The sequence below is a fragment of the Anguilla anguilla genome, chromosome 2 (assembly GCF_013347855.1).
Source record: "Anguilla anguilla isolate fAngAng1 chromosome 2, fAngAng1.pri, whole genome shotgun sequence".
Taxonomy (NCBI): Eukaryota; Metazoa; Chordata; class Actinopteri; order Anguilliformes; family Anguillidae; genus Anguilla; species Anguilla anguilla.
Window position 1 is genome coordinate 30,650,386 of NC_049202.1, and position 22,419 is coordinate 30,672,804.

Genomic DNA, 22,419 nt, shown 5'->3' on the forward strand with positions numbered 1-22,419 from the left:
CGTGTTTCTTTCCTTTCTAACTACGTCTGTGGGCCAGGCGGTTGTCAACATCTATCCGTCTGTGGGAAAACTCATCGGAATGAAAATGCCAGTAAAGATCACAATGGCAAGTGAAGATATCGAAATTGAAAACAACATGGACACCAGTTTGGCAGAGAAAAAATCACTTAAAGTAAGTTAAGATGTAAATGTAATAAAATATTTGTGGCTCAGGTCGACCTACTCAATTCAGACTACAACAACATGGACGCTAGCACGTGTGGCAGAAGCAAATCAGCTACATGCGGACACGTGTAGATCAAAATGACAAAGAAGTTACGATTTGGCTATTAGCTGCTACTCGCTTAGGCTGCGTGTCGGGATTGAATATATTAGCTAGATAACTGTAACTAGGTGCCAGGTACCTGCGTTGAAGAATAAGCAACCAATATGCACGTGCCTGCAGTCTGAATGTCAGATGTGAAGCTAAACGTTTCTGCGTGTTCATGGAGAAACTAAGCCTTTTTCGATAAGTTGCTTGTTAATGTTGTCATGATTGTTTTGTAGCCTAAACAATTTAGAGTCCAAGCAGCGAACCTGCTTGGACGCATTGTTTTTGTTCCGTTGTTTTTTATTATTAGGGATACGATCAGCGAAGCTTGGAACGCTCTTGTTCTTATTCCGTTTTTAGGGGGCCAAGCAGCAAAGCTACTGGAACTGTATAGAACAAATATGAATGTTTGTAAACAAAGGATTTGCTGATACTTCCGGGTGGATAACACATCTTACCCTACTACGCTTCATTGATGAACCCTTAAATTCTGTTAATTTCTCTATGCTTTCTGCGATTAGTTGCCTAATTTCTGTAACTTTGTTCTTTCATTTAAGTTTTAGGTATTAAAAACATGGCTAGTGTCAGCAGTTTAACAACTTTGTTTTACTTTGCTGACCAGCACTCAGCTGCCAGGCCTGCTGTAAATCAGCAGTGAGTAGACTGTTGTAATTTGCATGTGGATGAAACGAGGCACTGCATCCCAGCACCTCATAGACAGTTCCATTTGTGGCACTTTAGTTCTTATTAATAATTTAGGAAGAAATAATCTGAGTATTGTAAACGGTACAAATCTCCTGCTTAATTTAAGCCATTTTTCAATTCTCTGTGATGCTCACATCTGGAGTTAAAAAGCTTTAAATTGGGCAGATTTGACTTCTGCGCGAAGGGGTTAAAAACAGCACTTTTTACATTTGAAATACTATTTGCGTACATAGAAGTGCTCATTTTCAAATGCTCCTGAAAATTCTTTCAGCTCAATGGAAATAACGCATAATGAATAGAGCGGATTGAATACTTAGGGATCAGAGGGGGGTTTTAGCAATATCAATACCATCTAGGGCTGTCAAAAATTATTTGAAGTTCGAAAACTGTTCGAAAATATTAATTTGTTTTTAAGTTCGAAGCTAAATTTGAGCATTTGAATATTAGTTTTGGATCCCGTGCATTGTGATTAACATGCAGGCTTTAATTTCATGCGGCGAATCATGTTCATGCACGCAAAGTTAACATGCAGGCTTTAATTTCATGCGGCGAATCATGTTCATGCACGCAAAGTTCATTCCCTGTGCTAACGTTACTTCCTCTGTCAACAAATAATATTCTGCCCTGGACCCAGGGCAAGTGGATCGTCTGGTTTTCCTTGCCAATAACCTCCGGTGATACTTTCAGCTCTATTGACACCTAACGTTACTGGTCAGCTAGCCTCGCGAGCCAGTCTCTTTGGTCATCTAACAATTTAGGCTAAATAATGTTCCCATGGCAGGCTATGTTTCCTTTCTTTTCTGAAGATTTTGATAAAATTGGATGATAAAAGAAGTTAAACAAACTAAACAGAGTAATTATGTTGTTTTAGGCTACAGGTAGCCGTTTTAATAGTTTTTGTGTTAAGAAATAAACAGGGATTTCCTATAAACAATCATTTCCTTATTATTGTGATTAATAAATGCCGATGTGTGGCAAATTACATCCACGTGAAAGTGCTTTATTCATTTGCGCATTAGGCTATAGAAACTGCAGGGGGCTCATTTATAAAAGGAACTTGCATGCATACGTCAAGTGAAGACCTGACGTAGAGCGACGGCCATTTCCGCGGTCAAATCAAGTCATGTTGAAATTTATTAAATCACTACTTTGACGTGATTTTCTACGCACGCGCCACACAGTTGATCTAAAATACGTTTTGTAAATGAGGCCCCAAATGTAGTAACCTAGTATTAAAGTTCACCGATGTCCTCTATTCTACTGCCCGCTGGTGGAAAATAACGCGTAGACCAGTTTAGAGGGAGCGTTACGTGCATATTGCGCCCGACAATAAGCGCCTTATTTTTGTGAATTATAGGCAAATGATATTCGAATATATTCGAACTCTAACTAATTACAAAAGCTAATATTCGAACTCAGTTTCATGGCACTTTTGACAGCCTTAATACCATCACTGTAGTATTAGCAGTTGTTTGACTTGTTGAGGACAGTTATTGGATTATAAAATACCATAATAATGAATTTGGGGTGTCCATTTCAGCTCTCCTTTGGGGAAGGAGACTGCCCTATTATTTCTTTGGTTATCTCGAGTGGGTTTACTGATTGAGATGGGTTTTTTTTTTCATGGAAGTGCATAGAGTCTAAGCTTTATAATGGTGTAGGTGTTCCAACAGTGCGCCTTGAATCAGTGACTGATAAAAGTAATAATTTAAGAGAATTCTATTTTTAGTGACTAATTGGGGCTATACGACATTAACAACTTTGCCCAAGCCCCCCTAGGGGCCTGGATGCCGGCATCCTGAGATTGCTCATCTCAAATGTTCACTGCTCCTGTAACCACAATATGAGTGGAAATGACAAGCTCTGTTTTCTAGCTTTAGGCCTATTAGCAGAGGATGCATGACAACCATGCTAAATGCAGTTTCTAAGTACCACCATTGTCACGTAGGTCATCCATTGAACAACCACCCAGTTCCTGCAGTCTCATCTGCAACTATACAACCCAAGCATGACACACTAGACGATAGCGTCTATCTGAGAGTTCATAAAAATATTCTTTCACCACCAAAAATTTGTATCATTTATTACAACAATATAAAGCAAAAAATAATCTAATGGTATGCCAATACAGTGGTGAAAAATGCTGCTCACTGAGTAGAGAAATAACTAAGAGGAATTCTTGTGTAATTCTTAACAGTTAGCCTAAATGCATCAGCCTGGAAAATTAAGAGGCTAGATTTATAAACAATCCAATCATAAACCCCTGCAGTTGTATCGCCTTTTAAGATGCTTGAGCCATCAATGAAATTAAGTAAAAACCGCCACGTGTTGCACTGGTGCATTTAAAGTGTTTGGAATCATACTCTGTTGCAGTAAGAAATAAGGCACCGCAGGCTACATCAGATTTAGAGATCACATTCTACCAAAATCTTGATGGTGAATGAAAGTTAGCCCCCCTTTCAACTTCAGCCTGCCAATATGACATTGAACAATAGTGCAATTGCTTTGTTCAAAATGTTCCCTTTTGTGGAAACAATGCATTTTGTTGTACAGAATTGCCTATGGGGCAGATTTTCCTATTTCTGTTGACAATGGGGACCGCACTCCCCCGCATTCAACGACAATTCAAACCCTGCCTACTGTATAACACCGCAAACGCAAATCTCCCAAAGAGTTAACAGCAGTTAAATTATTTAGTGTCAAGTAACATATTTCAGTATAATAAATTGCAAATATTTACCATATCATGAGTAAATGCATGCAAGTCATTTTTCTTGTCAACTGGTCATTTTGACCAGTGCTGGGAAATGGAAACTGTTTCTTTGTGCTGGGTAAAATGACAGGCTGACTTGTGTGGGCCTGAGCAGTCTTGGTATAGTAGAGGTTTGCATTATTCTCTAATGTGGGCATTTCACATACTGAAGTTTAAGTGTTAATAGGTGTCTCAGTCATGTTTTATGTTTGATGCACTGGTTTAAATTTTTACTAAAAGCTGTAATTTATGAAATCTTTGTCCGATCATCACAAAACTTGGCAAAGATATGCTAGGATTGCCTCTGAGGCAGCAGACTAATTTTGCTTGGTTATCGGTAGGCTTTTACAGGCACATTTAGATGCATTTAACATGTTAAATTGTTAATGATCAGGTCTTCTGCTTTGTGATTACCAAGGTGACTGTCCCTGGGTTGTGCGTGCATCCTCTTTTGTTTACATAAAAGAAATGGTCTGTAGAACTGAAAGAAAAATATAAATATTTGATAAGAAATGTGAAGTCCTTTCAATTCATTTAAGTTTCTTCGCAAGTATGAATACCAAATCAAAAGTCGAGTCTTATTTATTATATTCAAGCAAGTTGTCAAATTTAGGTCTTGAATTTGACTCAATTCAAGTCATGACTGGAGTCCCCCACCATTGCAAATTTGCCGCTGATATTTCTGTTAATGGATTGCTTTGGCCGGTCACCAAGAGACATAGCCAGTTACGTCTTGATCTGTTAAATGAGGTTAATGTTGTTTTGCCATGGAATTCCCTTTTAAGTCTTCAAGTATTGGACAGCTGAATGCACAATGACTGAAATTACTGTAGTCTCCATCAAAATTTAATCTGGATTCATGTGTTTTACGGGTTTATGGTTCCAATTTTCCTCATACACAAAGACTGCCTGAAGGAGAATATTAAAATGAATAATGCAGAATTTTGTACATGGTATCATGCCTAGTTTAATATTCTCAGTGTACCATGGCATATCAATATGTTCAATCCAGCCAAGACGTTTAACAAATTGTGTGGCCAGAGATTTCAGTGATTTCATAAATGGAATGACACTCCGCTGATATGTTATAAAATGTAGGCTAATTCCGAGAGCTTGAATGGCTATCATGAACTGTGACACAAAGGTAGACATTTTCTCTTCAGTCTGATAACCTAACTCTCCTGGCTCATGCTCCACAGAAACGTAAAAAAGAAAAGACCAAGGAAGTAAAGAAGATCAATAAAAAGAAAGAAGTGAAAGAGGAGCTTGATGAGTGTGAACCACCTATTCCGAAGAAGAAAAAGAAAAATGACACCACTAAAAGTACCTCAAAAAATAAGTCCAAGGACGTCAACAGCAACTTGGTTAATGGAACACCAATAATGAAAACTCCGTCTCATTCCAGTGACGAGTCCTCCCATGACTCTGATCATGATAATGCAACTAAGGTAATTTGAGTTTTGAGAAATGCCTCGTTTGAGTTTGTTTATTCAAAAATATCTTTAGCCATTGTACTGAACATGTTTAGAACACTAGATTTCTACACAATCAGATTTCTACTTATCTGATATATAGGCCTACTTCCAATTAGTTCTCACTTTTGTACTTTTGCTTGAAATTATCTTGTAGATTTATATTTAAAAAAATGGTGCTCCTTGTTTCCGTTTGCTCTTCATCACAGTAGGAAAATATGTGGTTTGAAACATGAGTAGCATTGATACTTCTAGATTTGTCTTTCCAGCTATTGTAAATTTAAGTATTTTGGGAATTTTTGCAGAAGGAGAGAGTTCAAGAAGCCTTCAATGGAGTATTGACTATACCTAACAAGCAGGAAGCTGAGACCAATGGACACTCTGCTGGGGCCACCCCAGTTCCTTCCAGTGACGAGGCCACCTCCGATAGTGAAAAAGAAGCTGTGAGTGTGTTTCTAACATTACTACTTTTTGTCAGTACAGTAGCATTAAAGAATGTAAGCTGGGTGTCCCAAAGCTTGGCTTGTGCCTGGAAATTAACTAGCATCATCAGCAGGGGTTTCCCGCATTGAAATCTCTTAGATGGGCTACCTAAGTGAAATTGGATGGAAAAAAAGAACACCAGAAATTTAGAAGCAGTTTGTATATTTATTGGTACAGTTTGGTTGTGAATGATTCTGTATTTCTAGTTTTTTATGTTTTGACTTTGTCTTTGTATGAAACCTTAGACATGCTAAATTAACTTATAGTATAATTTGCTTAATTGCATAAAAGAATGACACTGTTGATAGAGTGATGACAACCGCACATGCCACTCGAGGGTCCTTTATAGATATGATTTTCAACAGAAAGCGCCTACCTTAGAAAATGTTGGCGGTTTTGTGTTATTATAGGGCAATCTGTTGCTTTACTTGAGGCATCTGCTGACTTTTAATGTGTATTTATAGATCATTGTGATGCAATTGGACATAATTCCATGAAAATGCCCGAAATATACAATAATGGTTTATGCAAATCTGCAATCTCTTTAGAATGGAATGAATGGGAAAAGGTTTCGGATTTGGCAATTCTTTGCAAATATCCGAATTATGTGATAATCCGTTCTACTGTATTATCATTAGCATGCACTGCTTGTGCCTATTTTTTTAGATTAAAGTAATAAATAAAATTATGAATAACCTTTTATGTTAAGCAAGTTTTGAGTGACAAAGATGAAATACATTTTAAGACGTACTTCAATTCCAGATACCACTGTTCCTGTAGAACGACCCCTTACAATGTGTTAATCCTTTAGTGTAGACTACCCCCCCATACTGCCATTTATGAAGTATGACCTTTCAAATAAATAGTTAAATTGTTCCAATCTCTAATTTTTGCCACGTTTCTTTTTTTATACCCTACATCTCAATGCATTGTGGTGTTTCCTTGAAGAATTTACAGAACTTTACATTCTAAATGTAGCTAAAATATATATGGAAGCGTATTCGCACCAAAATTCATATGAAAATGCAAATCAGCAAACATTTAATTTTCATTCGATATGCACAGAAACCATAATTCAAATGAAAATCAGCTTTGTATATTTATTTTCAAGTTAATGCACATAATTTATCTGACAATTTAAAATTTTTAATGCCAAGACCATTTCATATTCAGTTTTTGTTTGCCCTCTACAACTCAGCCCTTTCATAATTTAAATTAACATAAAAAGCCATATTTGAAATTGCAGTTTCTTATTGTAACCACATTATCCATGACAAAAAGGAAATTATTCAACTGGTCATTTATCATTTAATTTTCATGTTATTGTGGGTCACATAAATCAACTGCAATTGAATTGCTTCCGTTTGCATTATCATTTTTGCGTGGATTGCATTTTCAATTTGAATTTTGGCAGGGTTTTTGCTTGACCAAGCAAAAAGGATAATGCAAATGGAAATAATGCCATTGCATTTGATTTGCCACCCTTGTGCCACAAAAACAAGAAAATGAAACGATGAATTGCCAAATGAAATGTCATTTCATTTGTCATGGATGTGGTTTCTCATTTTCCTTTAAATTACGACTGGGTTGTGTCCTAGAGGGCAAGAAATTGAGTATGAAATTGCCTTTGCATTTACATTTAAAAATTGTCATTAAAATTGTATACATTAATTTGAAAATTAAAATTCAAAAGCGGGATTGCATTTTCATTATCTCATGTATTTTTGCTCTTATAATGAAAATGAAAGGTAATTACGGATTTACATTTTCATTTGAATGTTGGTGCAGATATACTTTCATAAATAAAGGACAAGGCACCGTATTGACATTGGCAGTAAAGCTTAAGTGACCGCAGTCACTGTCAAGCAAAGTCGCTACATAAGCCCTGTTTTGAGCTAGGAAAAATCCTGACCAGTCATGTGGTCTCCTGATTTGATGGATGATATTGTAACAATAGGTGGGTCTACTAAAAAATGAAGCATTCCAAATTGTGAGTGGGGAAAAAAATCAGGGTTAAAAAAATTTTTTTTCCAAGATTAGTTACCAAGTGATGATTTGTTTTAATTACTGTGACTGTATTGTATTTATTTGTCCCATAGTTTCTGGTTGACGTTCACAAAATTTAGCTTTTCAGTAGATGGGGTCTGATTAAAAGTTATTGGAGCCTGCCCTTGAAGTCCCTGTCAAAGCTAGTGTTTGATTTGCATTTATAAAGGCCCAGCACCTTCAAAACATTAAACTTTCATTAACAGTATTTTCGTTTGCTGTGTCCTTGACCTTCGTTGTTATTTTTTGCATGCAGGAAGAGACTTTGGAACAGAAAGAAGGGGCATTCTCCAACTTTAGAATCTCAAAAGAAACTATCAAAAACCTTGAAGGTATGTCTGCTTCTTCCAGTCATGACTTGAGTCAAGATTTATGTGTTTTTATTGTGTTAGTTGGAAGGCATAACCATTTTTTTTTCTTCCACTTTATTTATTCTACTTTATCAAAGTAGTGTCAGTTCCCTTTGTCCGCCTCTGTTAATTGCATTAGATTTTCCTTTACCTGTAGGACGTGGAGTGACATACCTGTTCGATATCCAAGTCAAAACCTTCAACTCTGTTTACGATGGAAAAGACGTGGTGGCTCAGGCCCGAACGGGCACAGGGAAGACCTTCTCATTTGCCATTCCCCTTGTTGAGAAGCTGCTGTCAGAAACTGATGAGAGGAGGAGAGGCAGAGCTCCAAAAGTAAGTGCTTCCCAATAGGGCTGTCAAAAAATATTCGAAGTTCGAAAACTATTCGAAAATCTTTTCTTTTTTTAAGTTCGAACCTAAATTTGAGCATTCGAATATTAGTTTTGGATTCCGCGTTTTGTAATTAACATGAATATTCAGGCTTTAATTCCATGCGGCGAATCATGTTCATGCACGCAAAGTTCATTTCCTGTGCTAACGTTACTTCCTCTGTCAACAAAAAATGTTCTGCCCTGAACCCAGAGCAAGAGTATCGTCTGGTTTTCCTTGCCAATAACCTCCGGTGATACTTTCAGCTCCATGGACACCTAACGTTACTGGTCAGCTAGCCTTGTGAGCCAGTCTCTTTTTTCACTTCGTTCAACAGATCTGGTTAACAATCAGCTAACAATTTAGGCTAAATAATGTCCCCATGGCAGGCTATGTTTCCTTTCTGTTCTGAAGATTTTGATAAAATTGGATGATAAAAGAAGTTAAACAAACTAAACAGAGGAAGTAATTTATGTTGTTTTAGGCTACAGGTATTAGCCGTTTGAATAGTTTTTGTGTTAAGAAATAGACAGGGATTTCCTATAAACAATCATTTCCCTATTATTGTAATTAATAAATGGCAAGTTGTGGCAAATTACATCCACAGGAACGTGCTTTATTCATTTGCATATTAGGCTATAGAAAGGGGGCTCATTTATAAAATGAACTTGTGTGCATCCATCAAGTGAAGACCTGACGTAGAGCCACAGCCATTTCCACGGTCAAATCGAGTCATGTTGAAATTTTATAAATCACTACTTTGACGTGATTTTCTATGTACGCGCCACACAATTGATCTAAAATACATTTTATAAATGAGGCCCCAGATGTACTAACCTAGTATGAAAGTTCACCGATGTCCTCTATTCTACTGCCCGCTTGTGGAAAATAAGGCGCAGACCAGTTTAGAGGGAGCGTCACGTGCATACGTGCATCACGCACCTGACAATAAGCAGCTTATTTTTTTTAATTATAGGCAAATGATATTCGAATATATTCGAACTCTAACTAATTACGAAAGCTAATATTCAAACTCAATTTCATTGCACTTTTGATAGCTTTACTTCCCAATACTAAATTAACTGGGTGCACTATAGCCCCTTTTCCACCGTAGGGCCGAACGGTTCTGAGCATGGAGAGGAACGGTTCCAATGGTGTTTCCACCTGGAAACGTTTTCGCGCAGAACGCTTACAAACCATGTCCAGCACGATATTTTCGGCACAGATAACCGTGCTCAGTGCAGCAGAACCGTTCTGGTGGGCAGGCTTAACGACGTAGGTATTCACTGATTGGTTTCACATTACGTCAGTTTTGTGACTCCGCGTACGGTCTCTTCATGTCCTCTTCCATAAGCTAGGTCAGTAGAGAAGCTAATATGAATTAAAATGCCACTCAAAAATCGTATTCCGTCATAGCAACAAGATAAACGCGACAATAGCCCTAAGATATTCCAATACAGCAGTGAAAACAGCTCACTGAATAACAAAATAAACAAAACAAGTTTTAAAAAATGATACCATGTTATTCTACAGTCCATATCTGGGACTAAATATTGAATAAATACACAACCTTACCATTGGTTTTACGCATAGAGATGTCCCTTTTGAGACTGAGTGGTCATATATTGTCTTGGACAATCCATTCGTGAAATATACGCACATTTGTGATGCTTGGGTACCTTCCAAAATAGCTCTCTGTAATACCACACATGTCGTTTACAGCATTGTCGCCCTTTTTAGTACAGTCTGGCTTGATTGACAATTCATTTATTCAGTAGGTGAGAGTATAAGCTTTCTAACGATGTATAACATGTCTAATTTTGCTTTTGGAATAGCGTTTCATAGGTCAGCGTAACCAAAATTTTTCTTATCATCGCATTCACTTAAGTATTCACTCTGTGGTAGCAATAAAAGACACAGCACCTAACGAGACGTTGTTAACAATTTTTCGTAATTCCTTTGAGAATACTATTATTATTGAGGACTTCTGGGCATAGCTAAGCCATATATTTGCTGATAGACCTATCTGACATCGTTTTCTGGAGCAAAACAGAAGCGGATTGAACTGTACCGTTGATTTACTGTCTCTGTCTCCATCTACTGAACACAGATAAAATTTCATCATTGCTATGTATTGTATGTATTACTGCTCAAAATATTCGGTTATACACGTTATTTTTTAAACTGAGTGTCTTTAAATAGGTTAGTGGTATTATATATTGTGGACATTTCACACTGTAATGTAAGCGTTAGTTAGTAGGCTAGTGTAATAGTTTTTGTGATGCATGCAACAGTGATGATCAGTGGAGGATACGCTAAAAAGAAAAACCAAAAACAGACCAAAATACACAGAATCCTCGTCTGTTTCGTCAGCCAACGAAACATAACATAACAAAAACAAAACAAAATGGGGAGCAACGACAACAACTAGCGCATATTTATGACATACACAACGTAACTTAAACAAATGAGTTAGGGAGCATTTAGTAGGTGAAGCAGTTGGGACAAACTATGAACAATAGTAGCTATATAGGCTATGAAATATAGAAAAATAATCTTGCATTTTGACCTTGTACAAGAAGACCCTCCCCCTTTCATTGGATTGGTTTGCACACTGGCAGGTCACTGCAATATGCTGCAGATGTAAAAATTTTTTTTTTTTTTTTAAGCGACGTCAACTACTGCATTAAGTGGATGCCTCCCCATGTTTTATTTGGGACACTGTGTCTATGTTAGTTGTTTGTATCCTTAAGCAACAAACTATACTTTGTATTCATAATTTTTTCTTTCAAATCTCAAAAAAAGTCTTTTTTGTGCTTTTCTTAATTGTTGTGCAATCTTGGATTAAATTAAAGCTGCACTATGCGAAATGCCGCTAGCTTTTGTGTTTTCAAAACAAGCCAGCTCTCCCCTTCCCCTCCCTGTGCTAAAGAGCTCTGTTCAAATGTGCAAATAATGCGATCTGTGAGGAGTGTGTGTTGAACACAATTCCCACCCCCCGCATATAAATTCTCAGCTTGTGGGAAACACTGAACATGTACGGCAAAAACATGTCCATGGCCACGGGGTGGTGGTAGTCTGAATACTGAATTGGCAGCCCCATACAATGCCAACTTTTTAAAATTGGCTGGTAATACTGTATACCACATTACATTTTTTGGCGGTTTAAAGTTATCAACAATTGGATGCCAACCAACTGTAATTAGAACCTTTATTTAAAAAATATTATTTTGGGAAACCTTATGCTTGCTCATCCCCAAGTCATTTTTACTCTGTTTTTATTCAGGTCCTGGTCCTTGCACCAACCAGAGAACTGGCTATTCAAGTGTCCAGGGATTTTAAAGATGTCACAAAGAAGCTATCCGTGTGCTGTTTCTATGGTGGCAGCTCCTACGTCCCCCAGCGTGAGTTCCTGTATGCTTACTGTGTTATTCCCATTTAGTAGAGGAACAGGATTCCAATGATACAAGCCTCCCACACTGATTACATGGTCAAATTTCATCAGTAAATGCCAGCCTCTCTGAAATGTAGACTTGACCAATTGTTGCAGCTTCTTATCAGTAGTATATGTGAAGAATTATGGGTGCTGGTCCAGGGTTCAGAAGCCCAAGAGTGTAAGTTTTAAAAGTGGGCATGGGCAATGGATCTCAAGTTTCACTTCAAAGTACATCAATTAAAAAAATGAGTTTTACTGTGGAATAATATATTTTTGGCAAAATATGTTTAATGTAAAAAATGCACCTACATAAATTATACTCTTTTCTGTCTGTTAAACTAATTCCCCACAAAAAATGGTCTGCATGCCAAAATGAGCAAATGCGCAATACCATATAAAAATGAGCCACAGCAATGTTAATCATGCTTTCCTACATTTGGTGAAGCCCTGCATTAATTTTAGCATGATGAATTATTAGAATAGAATACCTGCTAATGCACCTGTTCAAAAATACAGTGATCATCAAAATGATACTCTTCTGATCATCAGGAATGTTGCTAGGTTATCTTATAGCTGAGGCAAGTTTGGTTATTAATGAAATGTTTGTTGTACTACCATGTTGGGAAGTCGGGCAACAAATGTACCATGTTAACATGGCAATAGTGCCACCCTGGCCTCTGCTTCATTCTAGTGCCTCAATAAAGATTTCCAACATAGCTCCTATAGATAAACTGAAACCATTGGTATTGTGGAATGTTTGCCAGAGTGCAGTTTCCTCAGGACACTTGAAGCCACCACTGCCCCCTTAGTGACACACGCATGCACAGTCACATGAATTACACATGGGCTATAAAGATGTGAGCTACTTCTTGATATGATGCTTGATATGAAACTTTTTGATGAACTAATCAAATCTACAAAAGCACAGAAAACAGCCAGGTTAAAAGACATTTATTGAGGTAAAATGCATGAATAGCAGCAATCTTTAGGGTGAACTATCCTTTTAATACCATTTATTTATCAATTTAACATTTTTACCTGAATTTTCCCCTGCAGTGGATAGCATTCGCAATGGCATCGATATCCTTGTGGGCACTCCAGGGCGTGTGAAAGACCACCTTCAGAACAACAAACTGAACCTGTCCCTGGTGAAGCATGTGGTCCTTGATGAAGTGGACCAGATGCTGGACATGGGATTTGCTGAACAAGTTGAGGAGATTCTAGCATCTTCATACAAAAAAGGTAAATGCAAAATACTGGTTGGGGCATGATTAAACATAAACATTAAAATGCAGAAGCTACTGTATTTAAGATGGCTTAAATGGTAAAGCAACAGAACTGAAGTAATCTTATTGAAATAAAATATGCAAATTCATTATATACAAATGTTCATACAAATTTCTTATTTAAAAAAAAAAAAAAAAGAGTATTAGAGCTGCCTTAACTGATCCTAAGTTGTAAAGCAGTGAGCATGCTTTTATGATTCCACATTAGTGTAGTAAGAGGTCAGGATTGTCTCATTGGTTTTGTAGCTTTTGTCACAGCCTACTTTCAGATGAATTCTGCTGGCTTTAGAGTTTTTGGCTAGCCACCTTTAAGATGCCAATGCTCTGCTGTGGTATTCTCTCAGATTCAGACAGCAATCCTCAGACCCTGCTCTTTTCCGCCACCTGTCCCTCCTGGGTGTATGATGTGGCCAAGAAGTACATGCGGCCACAGTTTGAGCACGTCGACCTCATTGGCAAAAAGACAAAAAAGACTGCCACCACTGTGGAGGTATGTGGCTGGGATTCACAGGGAAATTCCAAAGCCAAGCCATTGTCAGTGTGTAATGATTGTGGCTTGTGGCGTGTGGTGTGGCTTGTGAATGAATGAATGAATGAATGAAACATTGCATGCAGAATGCAGAAAAGTATAGTGGAAAGTACTCATTAGATAGATATCATTGCTTTCCAGGCAGATTTTTCTAGTAAAAATTGTTAAGTTCCCAACAATGGATCAGTCTGTATTTCACGTAAATGTTCATAAAAAGCAAATAATTTTTTTGAACAATGTCAGTACATGTATTTTCACCTTTATGGGCTTATAACACGACAGGGGATGCCTAAAGTATCCTATATAATTAATAGCAGTGCAGTAAGTTTGCTAATTTTGCAATAAATATTCAAAATATAATATATTTGTTTTATTATACACAATATTCAAATATATTTTTTGTTCCAGTGGGCAGCATCAAACATCGATAAATAAATGTGTTCTTTTTGCTCTTTTCTTGTATGTTGTGTTAGGTGATTTTTGTTATAACTTTCTGTTGGTATTTTTCCACTAAAACATTCTGTTTTGCCACAAATGAAGAAAAATTGAAATAGTAGGACTAATTGGCATATACAAAGTTTTTTTTTTCCAGTAACAATAAACAGTACATGGTGCACACAGGATTAAAGGTCTGATGCATATTCATGGTTTCTCAGTGAATATAAAACCAAATTATTGTTTTAACTTTACTCAGCAGGAGAGTGAGTACACACTTTCTCAAACTCACAACCTTAACTTTATGCAAAACGGCATTGACATTTGATGTCAAAAAAACTGTTTTCATTCACCATCTTTCTCCCCTGGACTGCAGCACCTGGCTATCGCCTGTCACTGGTCCCAGAGGGCGGCGGTCATCGGGGATGTGATCCAGGTGTACAGTGGCACCCATGGCCGCACAATAGTGTTCTGTGAGACCAAGAAGGAGGCCACCGAGCTGTCGATGAACGCCTCAATTAAACAGGTGCCAGTCTGTGCTCCCGACTTCATGCACTAAGTACGGAAGCATACCCACAACAAAACTGGAATGAAAATGCTAATCGGAAATTACATTTAGTTTTCATTCGATGTATTCAAAAACCATGCCATAATTAAAATTAAAATATTAAAGCCTACTTTGCATTTTCGTGTTCAGTTAAAGCACATACATTAGTCTGTCTATTTGAAAATTTAAATGCATAAAAAGTTTTCTTACCCTTTACAACACAACACTTATTGTAACTCCATCATCCATGACAAATATGAAATAATTCAAATGGCCATTTATAATTTCATTTTCATATCTTTGTGGCACAAGGGTCCAGTTGCATTCCTTCCATTTTCATTATCATTTTTCGCACGGCCACACTAAAACCCTGCCAAAATTCAAATTGAAAATGCAGTCCACCCTTTGCATTTTCATTTTCAAAGTCAAAAGCCCTGTCATCAAATGGCAGTGGCATTAAAGCAGTGGTTCAAACCCAACCAAGAATTCCACTGTCAAATTGCTAGCTAGCGAAATTTACTGCATTTGTGGAACTTTGTTTGTTCTTAAATTATGAATATAAACCAATCACAGTATTGTCAAAGGTACATGTGTCTTAGTTCATTTAAGGCTTTTTAAAGTCTCTGTGATGCTCACATCTGGAGTTATACAGCTTTAAATGGGGCACCCCCTAAATGGGCAAGGATTAACCAGATCTGGCATCTGCGCAAAGGGGTATTCATGATACTGTGGCAGTGGCTAGCTAACTAGTTTAGGACTATAATGGTTTATGTAGTCTACATACCCACATTCATTGTAGCACTAAAGCTAGCCACCAACTTTACATGGCACCAAAATCTAAGTGGATTATCAGTGCTGCCTCCCACCAAAATGCCGCTCAACATTGCTAATAAAACTGGCTGACAGTTAATGAATAGCAACATTAACATAAGTGTAAATTACACAGCTTTATTTAAAAACGATGTGCAAACTGGTGGCATTAAGAAACCAAAACAACCGTTTCAGTTTCTTAACATGAAAATGTTAAAACATGAAAATGAAATGCTAAATGACCAATTGAACTATTACATTTTTGTCATGGATAATGCTGTCACAATAAGAAATTCAAATGTTTTTTATTTTCATTTAAAATCTCACGGACATGTCGTAGACGGTGAGAAATTGAATGTGAAATGGTCTTTGCGTTTAAATTTTTAAATTATTACAAAGTACTTACATCAACTTAAAAATTAAAATGCTGTGGGCTTTTGCGTTTTCATTTGGTTTTGGCGTACATTGAATGAACATTAAATTTAATTGCCGATTTGCATTTCCATTTTAATTTTGGTGCGAATATGCTGCCATATAAAAATTGAAGAACCAATGCAACTAGATGGTTGTGTGAGGCTATTGATGTAAAGACTAAAAAGGGTTTACTACCCTGGTTTATTACAGTGCTTTAGAGATCTGTCTATGCTCTTTTGAGGCTGTTGCTGCCCACCACTGTCTTATGTGATTGTTCTGGGTGTTTCTCATGAACAGGATGCCCAGTCATTGCACGGAGACATTCCTCAGAAACAGAGGGAGATGACACTGAAAGGATTCAGGAACGGGTCCTTTGAAGTCCTTGTTGCCACTAACGTTGCTGCTCGAGGGCTAGACATTCCAGAAGTTGACTTGGTCATACAGTGTTCTCCACCAAAGGTAAGGAAGGAGCAGAGCACATTGCAGAAGAAAGAGGTTACACATTTGTACTTGTATAGCCTTTACAGTAATGATTTACGTGATTATGAGCTCACTTGTTTACCACGAGGCTACATTCCAAAAAGCACATTCTGCCATGTCCCAACAGCTATGTGGCATGTACGATATGGACACACAGAGGATAAGTATAGGAACTGGGAACATTGAGACTCCAAAACAGGCGACATACTGAAGGTAGAGGAAGATGGGAGATGTACAGTCAATAAGATTGCTGATGATGCAACCCTCCACAAACATCTGGAAAAAATGATCCAACATCATTCCATCATTTCACCCTATTCGGGTTATTGCAATTCATCAGTTTACACCAATGCATCAGTTCCAGTGTAATGATTCTACTGCTTTGACTTCAAAAGAAACAATTCACTCTTTATTTTAATGAGTAGTTTGGCTGAAAAGACTAACTACGTGGGCTATCTTCTAACTCAAATTCATTAATTTTGACATCTATTTTATGATTGTTCCTGCCCCAGTTCCTCATGAACCAGAAGATGCTCCTCACACCACAGAAGCACTTGTGTGGAACCATATTGTTTCACTCTTTATCATTCACTCTTTAACATGTAGGACTGAAATGAAGTACACAGGTGACGGGGATAATATGGTAGAAGTCATTTTTTCGTCTGGTTTGGAATTTACATTGTTTCCCTAATTTATCCAAGTTTCTCAGTTCTAAATATGCTCAATGACTGCTGCAGCTGCCAAATTTGTAAAGACACCAAATTTCTGAACATCAAACAGTATTATGAGGAGTGTTGGATTTTGTGGCTTAATGCAAGTAATGCTGCCAGCTTGGGTATTACATTACATTTCATTACAGGCATTTAGCAGACGCTCTTATCCAGAGCAACGTACACAACTTTTACATAGCATTTAACATTGTATCCATTTATACAGCTGGATATATACTGAATCAATTCAGGTTAAGTACCTTGCTCAATGGTACAACGGCAGTGTCCTACCCAGGAATCAAACCTTTAACCTTTCGGTCACAAGCCCAGCTTCTTACCCACTGTGCTACACTGCCACCCATTTTCACACCTAGTCAGGTTGCCTTTTTCCACTGTGAATACAGCAACAAACCAGTAATTACAAATACCAATTTGCAATGCTTTTTTCCCCTTATGTCAATCACTTCAGTGTACTGTGGGCGACAGTGTATAATGGGCAAGGAGTTGGTCTTGTAACCTAAAGGTCACAGGTTCAATTCCAGGGTAGATTCCTGGGATTCAGTAGGCATTCCAGCTGTACAAATGGATGCAATGTAAATTATATGTAAAAAAGAAGAAAAAAAAAAAAAAGTTGTGTAAGTCACTGTGGATAAGAGTGTTTGCTAATTGCCTGTAATTTAATACTACAAAGGTTCATGGATGGCTAGTTAAGCACATTTAAATGATATCCGATCTTTTGTTCTGTCCGAAAAATGTTATTTGAATTATCAACCTGCTTTAGTAATTAGTGCTTAAGATCTGTAGTGCTGGATTGCATGCTTGTCTTTGATACGTTTTTTAGTAAGGACTTGTGTTCTTATTCCAGGATGTAGAGTCATATATCCACAGGTCAGGGCGAACAGGCAGGGCAGGCAGGACGGGTCTCTGCATTTGCTTCTACCAGCGCAAGGAAGAGGAACAGCTTCGATACGTGGAGAACAAAGCCGTGAGTGTTTTTCTTGGAAAAAAATGTTGGATTAATCCAAGATGTGCCAGCCAGGGAAGCTTGCAACCAGTGGGGTAGCCGTTAACGTGTCATAAGGTGGTCTCTGCCACCATAAAATTAAGCCTTGCCACCCCAGTTATCCAGACTAAGTGATATAAAAGTTTTTGATATAAAAAATATTTCGTTTTTTATCATCAAATGTAATCATTTTCCCCAACTTTGGTAAATTCCTGTAATAACCAGTTCCAAACTCTAGAGTTCCCCCTTCTCAAAAAAAAAAAAAATGGATGCATTTCTGCTTCTCCCCCTCCCATCCTGTGTGTGAAATGGCGTGCTTCTCGGTTGAATGCAGAGTGGGATACTCGTGCTGTACGGTGCATGATTTTGCTTTGTGCTTCCTATTAGCAAAATAAGTCAATGCTCCAACTTTCATTGAAAAATGACTATCAAACAAGTTTTAGTAACTAGCTTGCATTTCCAGTCATTGATCAAAGTTAATATCTTTTTTATCTTGTTTAGTGCTGTCAGTTGTGTTCTGGTTAATGCAACTTGCTAACATTGCCAAACTTGGCAATCTTGCCCCAAGTAGCTAGCAGCTAGTGTGTAATGCTTGTTTGATTCTTATGCATGATTTGCAAATGAGTGCATTAAAATTACATAACACACCTTGGAGCGGACTATCCCCTCTATACCATGGTCACTTGCCAAAGAATTAAAACAAGAGTATTCACTTAGTTATTGTTAGATGTTTTGCTTCAAAAATTAAGGGTTATTATGCAGGAGGTGCCATACATATGACCGAGCAACCAGACTCTGTGTAGTTCCTTTAATCAAATAGCAAGTCAGTGTTATGTTCACTGTTGCTCGTGCATTGGTATTAAAATTTAATTTGACCTTGTTGTCAGAAATGCAAAAAAAACTATTAATGCAGTTCATTTGGGTATTATTAAGTTGAGCATGTATTGTCAATACCTTTCTCCATCTCAGTGGCAGTTCACCCAGCCTGTAATAAAAATGTCAGCGGTCCTTCTCTCCTGCGCAGATCTTTCAGTCTGTGAATCTGTGTTTGTATAATGTAGTTTTTTGCTGTTGTGGCTTTCATGCACAATGCAAAATCCTATTCTAATGATTGTTGGGACTTGTCTTAAATCTCTTAGGCCTACCAATTAATTAGTTGTATATTTAGAGTCATTCTTTGTAAGCCATATAGATTTTAAGCTTATCATTTAATCATTATTAATCTATTAATGAGTGCTGACAATCAATTAAAAGAATTGAACGAAATGTGCATCTCTACTAGCTAGCCGTCTATTCCATTTGTTTTAAAACTTCAGCTACTCTGTCATACGAAATTCATAGAGAATCCGTCTTCGTTCAGTTGAGCACCTGTTAGGGGTAGTTCAGAGAGGTCACTATTTGTATTTGTTGAGGCTGCAAAATTATTTGATTTCCAGATCGGGAAAATTTGGAGATTTGGGTGAAAGTATGGAAAAAGTATGTAAGCTTTGCTCTAAGTAATACATACACAAAGAAGTTCACAAAGCGCAAATATATGAAAGAAATGAAAAGAAAAGCTGTGTGCCTTTAGATATACTCGAAAAATGTCCACACATGCACTGTAGTGTTCATTCGAGATGACTGCCTGCCTGGATGACAGTTCTTTTAATCTGGGAAACAAAGAACTGTGTTTCTAATTCATGAAAAAAGGTTGATATTAATTACATTTAGTCTGGGGTGCAGTTATAAGCAATTATTAAAAATAAAAAGTATGGGCCGTCTGGGTAGTGTAGAGGTATAAGCACTCGCCTACCACCGGTGAGACCTGGGTTCAATCCCCGGCAGCGGTACTTCCAGCTTGGTCAGACGTTCCTACGAACACAGTTGGCAGTGTTGGCAGTGTTCGCGGGTGGGAAGCCGGTAAGCGTATGAGTCCCAATCGCTGCATTAGCGAAGATCCTACCAAATACCCAGGCAATTGGTAGTGCATCACAGTTCATTTACTTACAAAGTAAGTGAGATAACTCGGCTGGCTATGTGCTTCTTCTGTAATCGCTTGAGTGTATCGCTAGCTTGACTTGTTATATTTGTGTTCTTATTGACCAATTTTGTCACCTCTCATTTTTGTATTAAGTGAAATTTTACCTTGCCTCCATTTTCCCACGCCATGTGCAATTTTCTAGAATTGCCACTGTTTGCAAGCTTAAGATTTGGTATTTTCTTTTTTTGTTGTACTGTTGCTATCATTTATTGATTGAAAGCATGGTTTTATAGAAAATGACCTTGAATTTCATACAGTTGATGTAATTGCTTGACTTGAATCCCTTTTTTGCTTCCTGTTTCTAAACACAAAATTTATTTTTAAGGGCATAACATTTAAGCGGGTTGGTGTCCCATCTGCCAATGAGATCATCAAATCCTCCAGCAAAGATGCAGTGAAGTATGTAACTCAGAACATGGCCGCACTTTTGCCTTGGACATTTTTATATGTTATGCTGTTTATTATGCAATGTTGTACATGTTATGTTGTTTATTTTGATTTTGGTACTGATTCAAGCTTTGGTGCCTCTGTATCGATACCAAGTTGATGCCTTGGAGGGAAAAATTAACCTCAAATGAATTTTTTTCTGGAATATCCATTTACACAAAATTGCATAAAATCTTAGGTACAATGTGACATCAGATCTGTGCGTTTTATATGAATTCTCAAACATTTCAACATTATCAACACTTCAAGTATGCCATGCAGATTAGTGGTGTGTTTTGTTTTTTATAGTCTATCATTGGTGAAACCGGGGGAAAAAAGTAATCAAATCATAACAAAGCAATACAGCCAAATATACAATAAGGAGAATACAGTGGGGAACTTCTTTCCTGGGGAAACAATCCAACTTAAGCCTGGGACAAAGCATAGTTTAGATGTTGATGGGGAAATGTCCTGTAAATACACAATAAATGTATGCATTTCATAATGTTTTTATTACACTTGTAACAGAAGTGGCAGGGAATAGCAGGATTATCCAGATGAAATAAAATACAAACAATGTTTTGGCATTCTGATCCAAACAAATTTTGGCCACAAAAAAAGAAAAAATCCCTGACAGCGATTTCTGTTTTAATTAACTCTTGTTGAGAAAACTGACACGCCAACTTTTGAACTGATATAGGGCCACCAGAGCACTCACCTTGCAAGCCACCACTCTTGAAAAGGAAACTGATGGGAAGTGCTGTATGTACTTCTTTTAACATTGTTGATAGCAAGATAAGCATCGTCCAAAGATGTAGGTAAAGAAGCGTTTTAACTTTATGTTCAACCATGGTTCGCAACCCTGTTCCTGGCTCTGCCATCCATGAGGTTTTAACTCCAACCCCAAAAAAGCACGCCTCATTGAACAGCTACAGATCTTGTTGAGCTGCTTATTAGTAGAGTTAGTTTTGCCAAATTAGGGTTCAATGAAAACTGTAGATCTCAGGAACAGCACTTTGAACCATTCATGTACCAGAACAGTAAATTGGGTCCTTGTCTTGCAGATAAATAACCTGTTTTCTGCTCACGTCAATGCTGTACGTCTTAACGAATCATTCTTCACCAAACGCAGGTGTTTGGATTCTGTACCCACAACTGCCATTGATTACTTCCGTGACGCTGCAGAGAAGCTGATCGAGCAGCGGGGGGCAGTGGAGGCCTTGGCAGCTGCCTTGGCCCACATATCTGGTGCTACTGCCATTGAACAGCGCTCTCTTCTCAACTCAGATGCAGTAAGTTTGAAGCACTTTGAGAAGTGGTCAGCACAATATGGAATATTGTTGGTATGAATATGGAGTGTCTGCTCTTTTACCCATGTCTGAAGAATTTGATCTTGCTTCATATACAATAGTGTAAACTTCTGCATGTAAACACAAATTTGAAAATCGTGTCAGGGTTTTTTCCTGGCTGAAAATTTGGCTAAGGTGGTGACTTTGCATGAAAGAGACTACGGTTGGTCCGGCTTTACTGCCACTGTCAACTCCATGCGTTGCCTCCCTATATTTAGATAGATTTAGAATGTAAAGCTCTCTACAGTCTTCATGTTTTCTTTGTTTTTTTTTTTTTAATTCCCTGTCAGTATGAATTTAACAGGCTCTGAGTTGCTATTACAAACAACATGCTTTTTTATGGTGATATGCTTACAGAATTACATCTGTCAGCATATCACAAGAAAAAACGAGAGTACCCAGGGCAGGGCTCCAGACTAACTTTTTACATTGGTTGCACTGGTGCGCCTAACTTTTTAATGTAGGTGCACCAGCACATAATTTA

The 22,419-nt window shown here is 37.6% G+C and overlaps 1 protein-coding gene across 1 annotated transcript in view; it reads left to right on the forward strand.

Annotated features, from left to right (window-relative positions):
* ddx21 (DEAD (Asp-Glu-Ala-Asp) box helicase 21) overlaps positions 1-22,419 on the forward strand; it is a 28,138-nt gene continuing 5,719 nt past the window's right edge. The window contains exons 1-13 of the mRNA XM_035405397.1: positions 1-172; positions 4,967-5,215; positions 5,545-5,682; positions 8,025-8,100; positions 8,276-8,454; positions 11,777-11,894; positions 12,983-13,168; positions 13,557-13,702; positions 14,553-14,702; positions 16,245-16,406; positions 18,003-18,122; positions 20,486-20,559; positions 21,719-21,878. Of these exons, the coding sequence (XP_035261288.1) occupies positions 80-172; positions 4,967-5,215; positions 5,545-5,682; positions 8,025-8,100; positions 8,276-8,454; positions 11,777-11,894; positions 12,983-13,168; positions 13,557-13,702; positions 14,553-14,702; positions 16,245-16,406; positions 18,003-18,122; positions 20,486-20,559; positions 21,719-21,878 (1,851 nt within the window). The 5' untranslated portion in view covers positions 1-79. The remainder of the gene's footprint in view (positions 173-4,966; positions 5,216-5,544; positions 5,683-8,024; positions 8,101-8,275; positions 8,455-11,776; positions 11,895-12,982; positions 13,169-13,556; positions 13,703-14,552; positions 14,703-16,244; positions 16,407-18,002; positions 18,123-20,485; positions 20,560-21,718; positions 21,879-22,419) is intronic.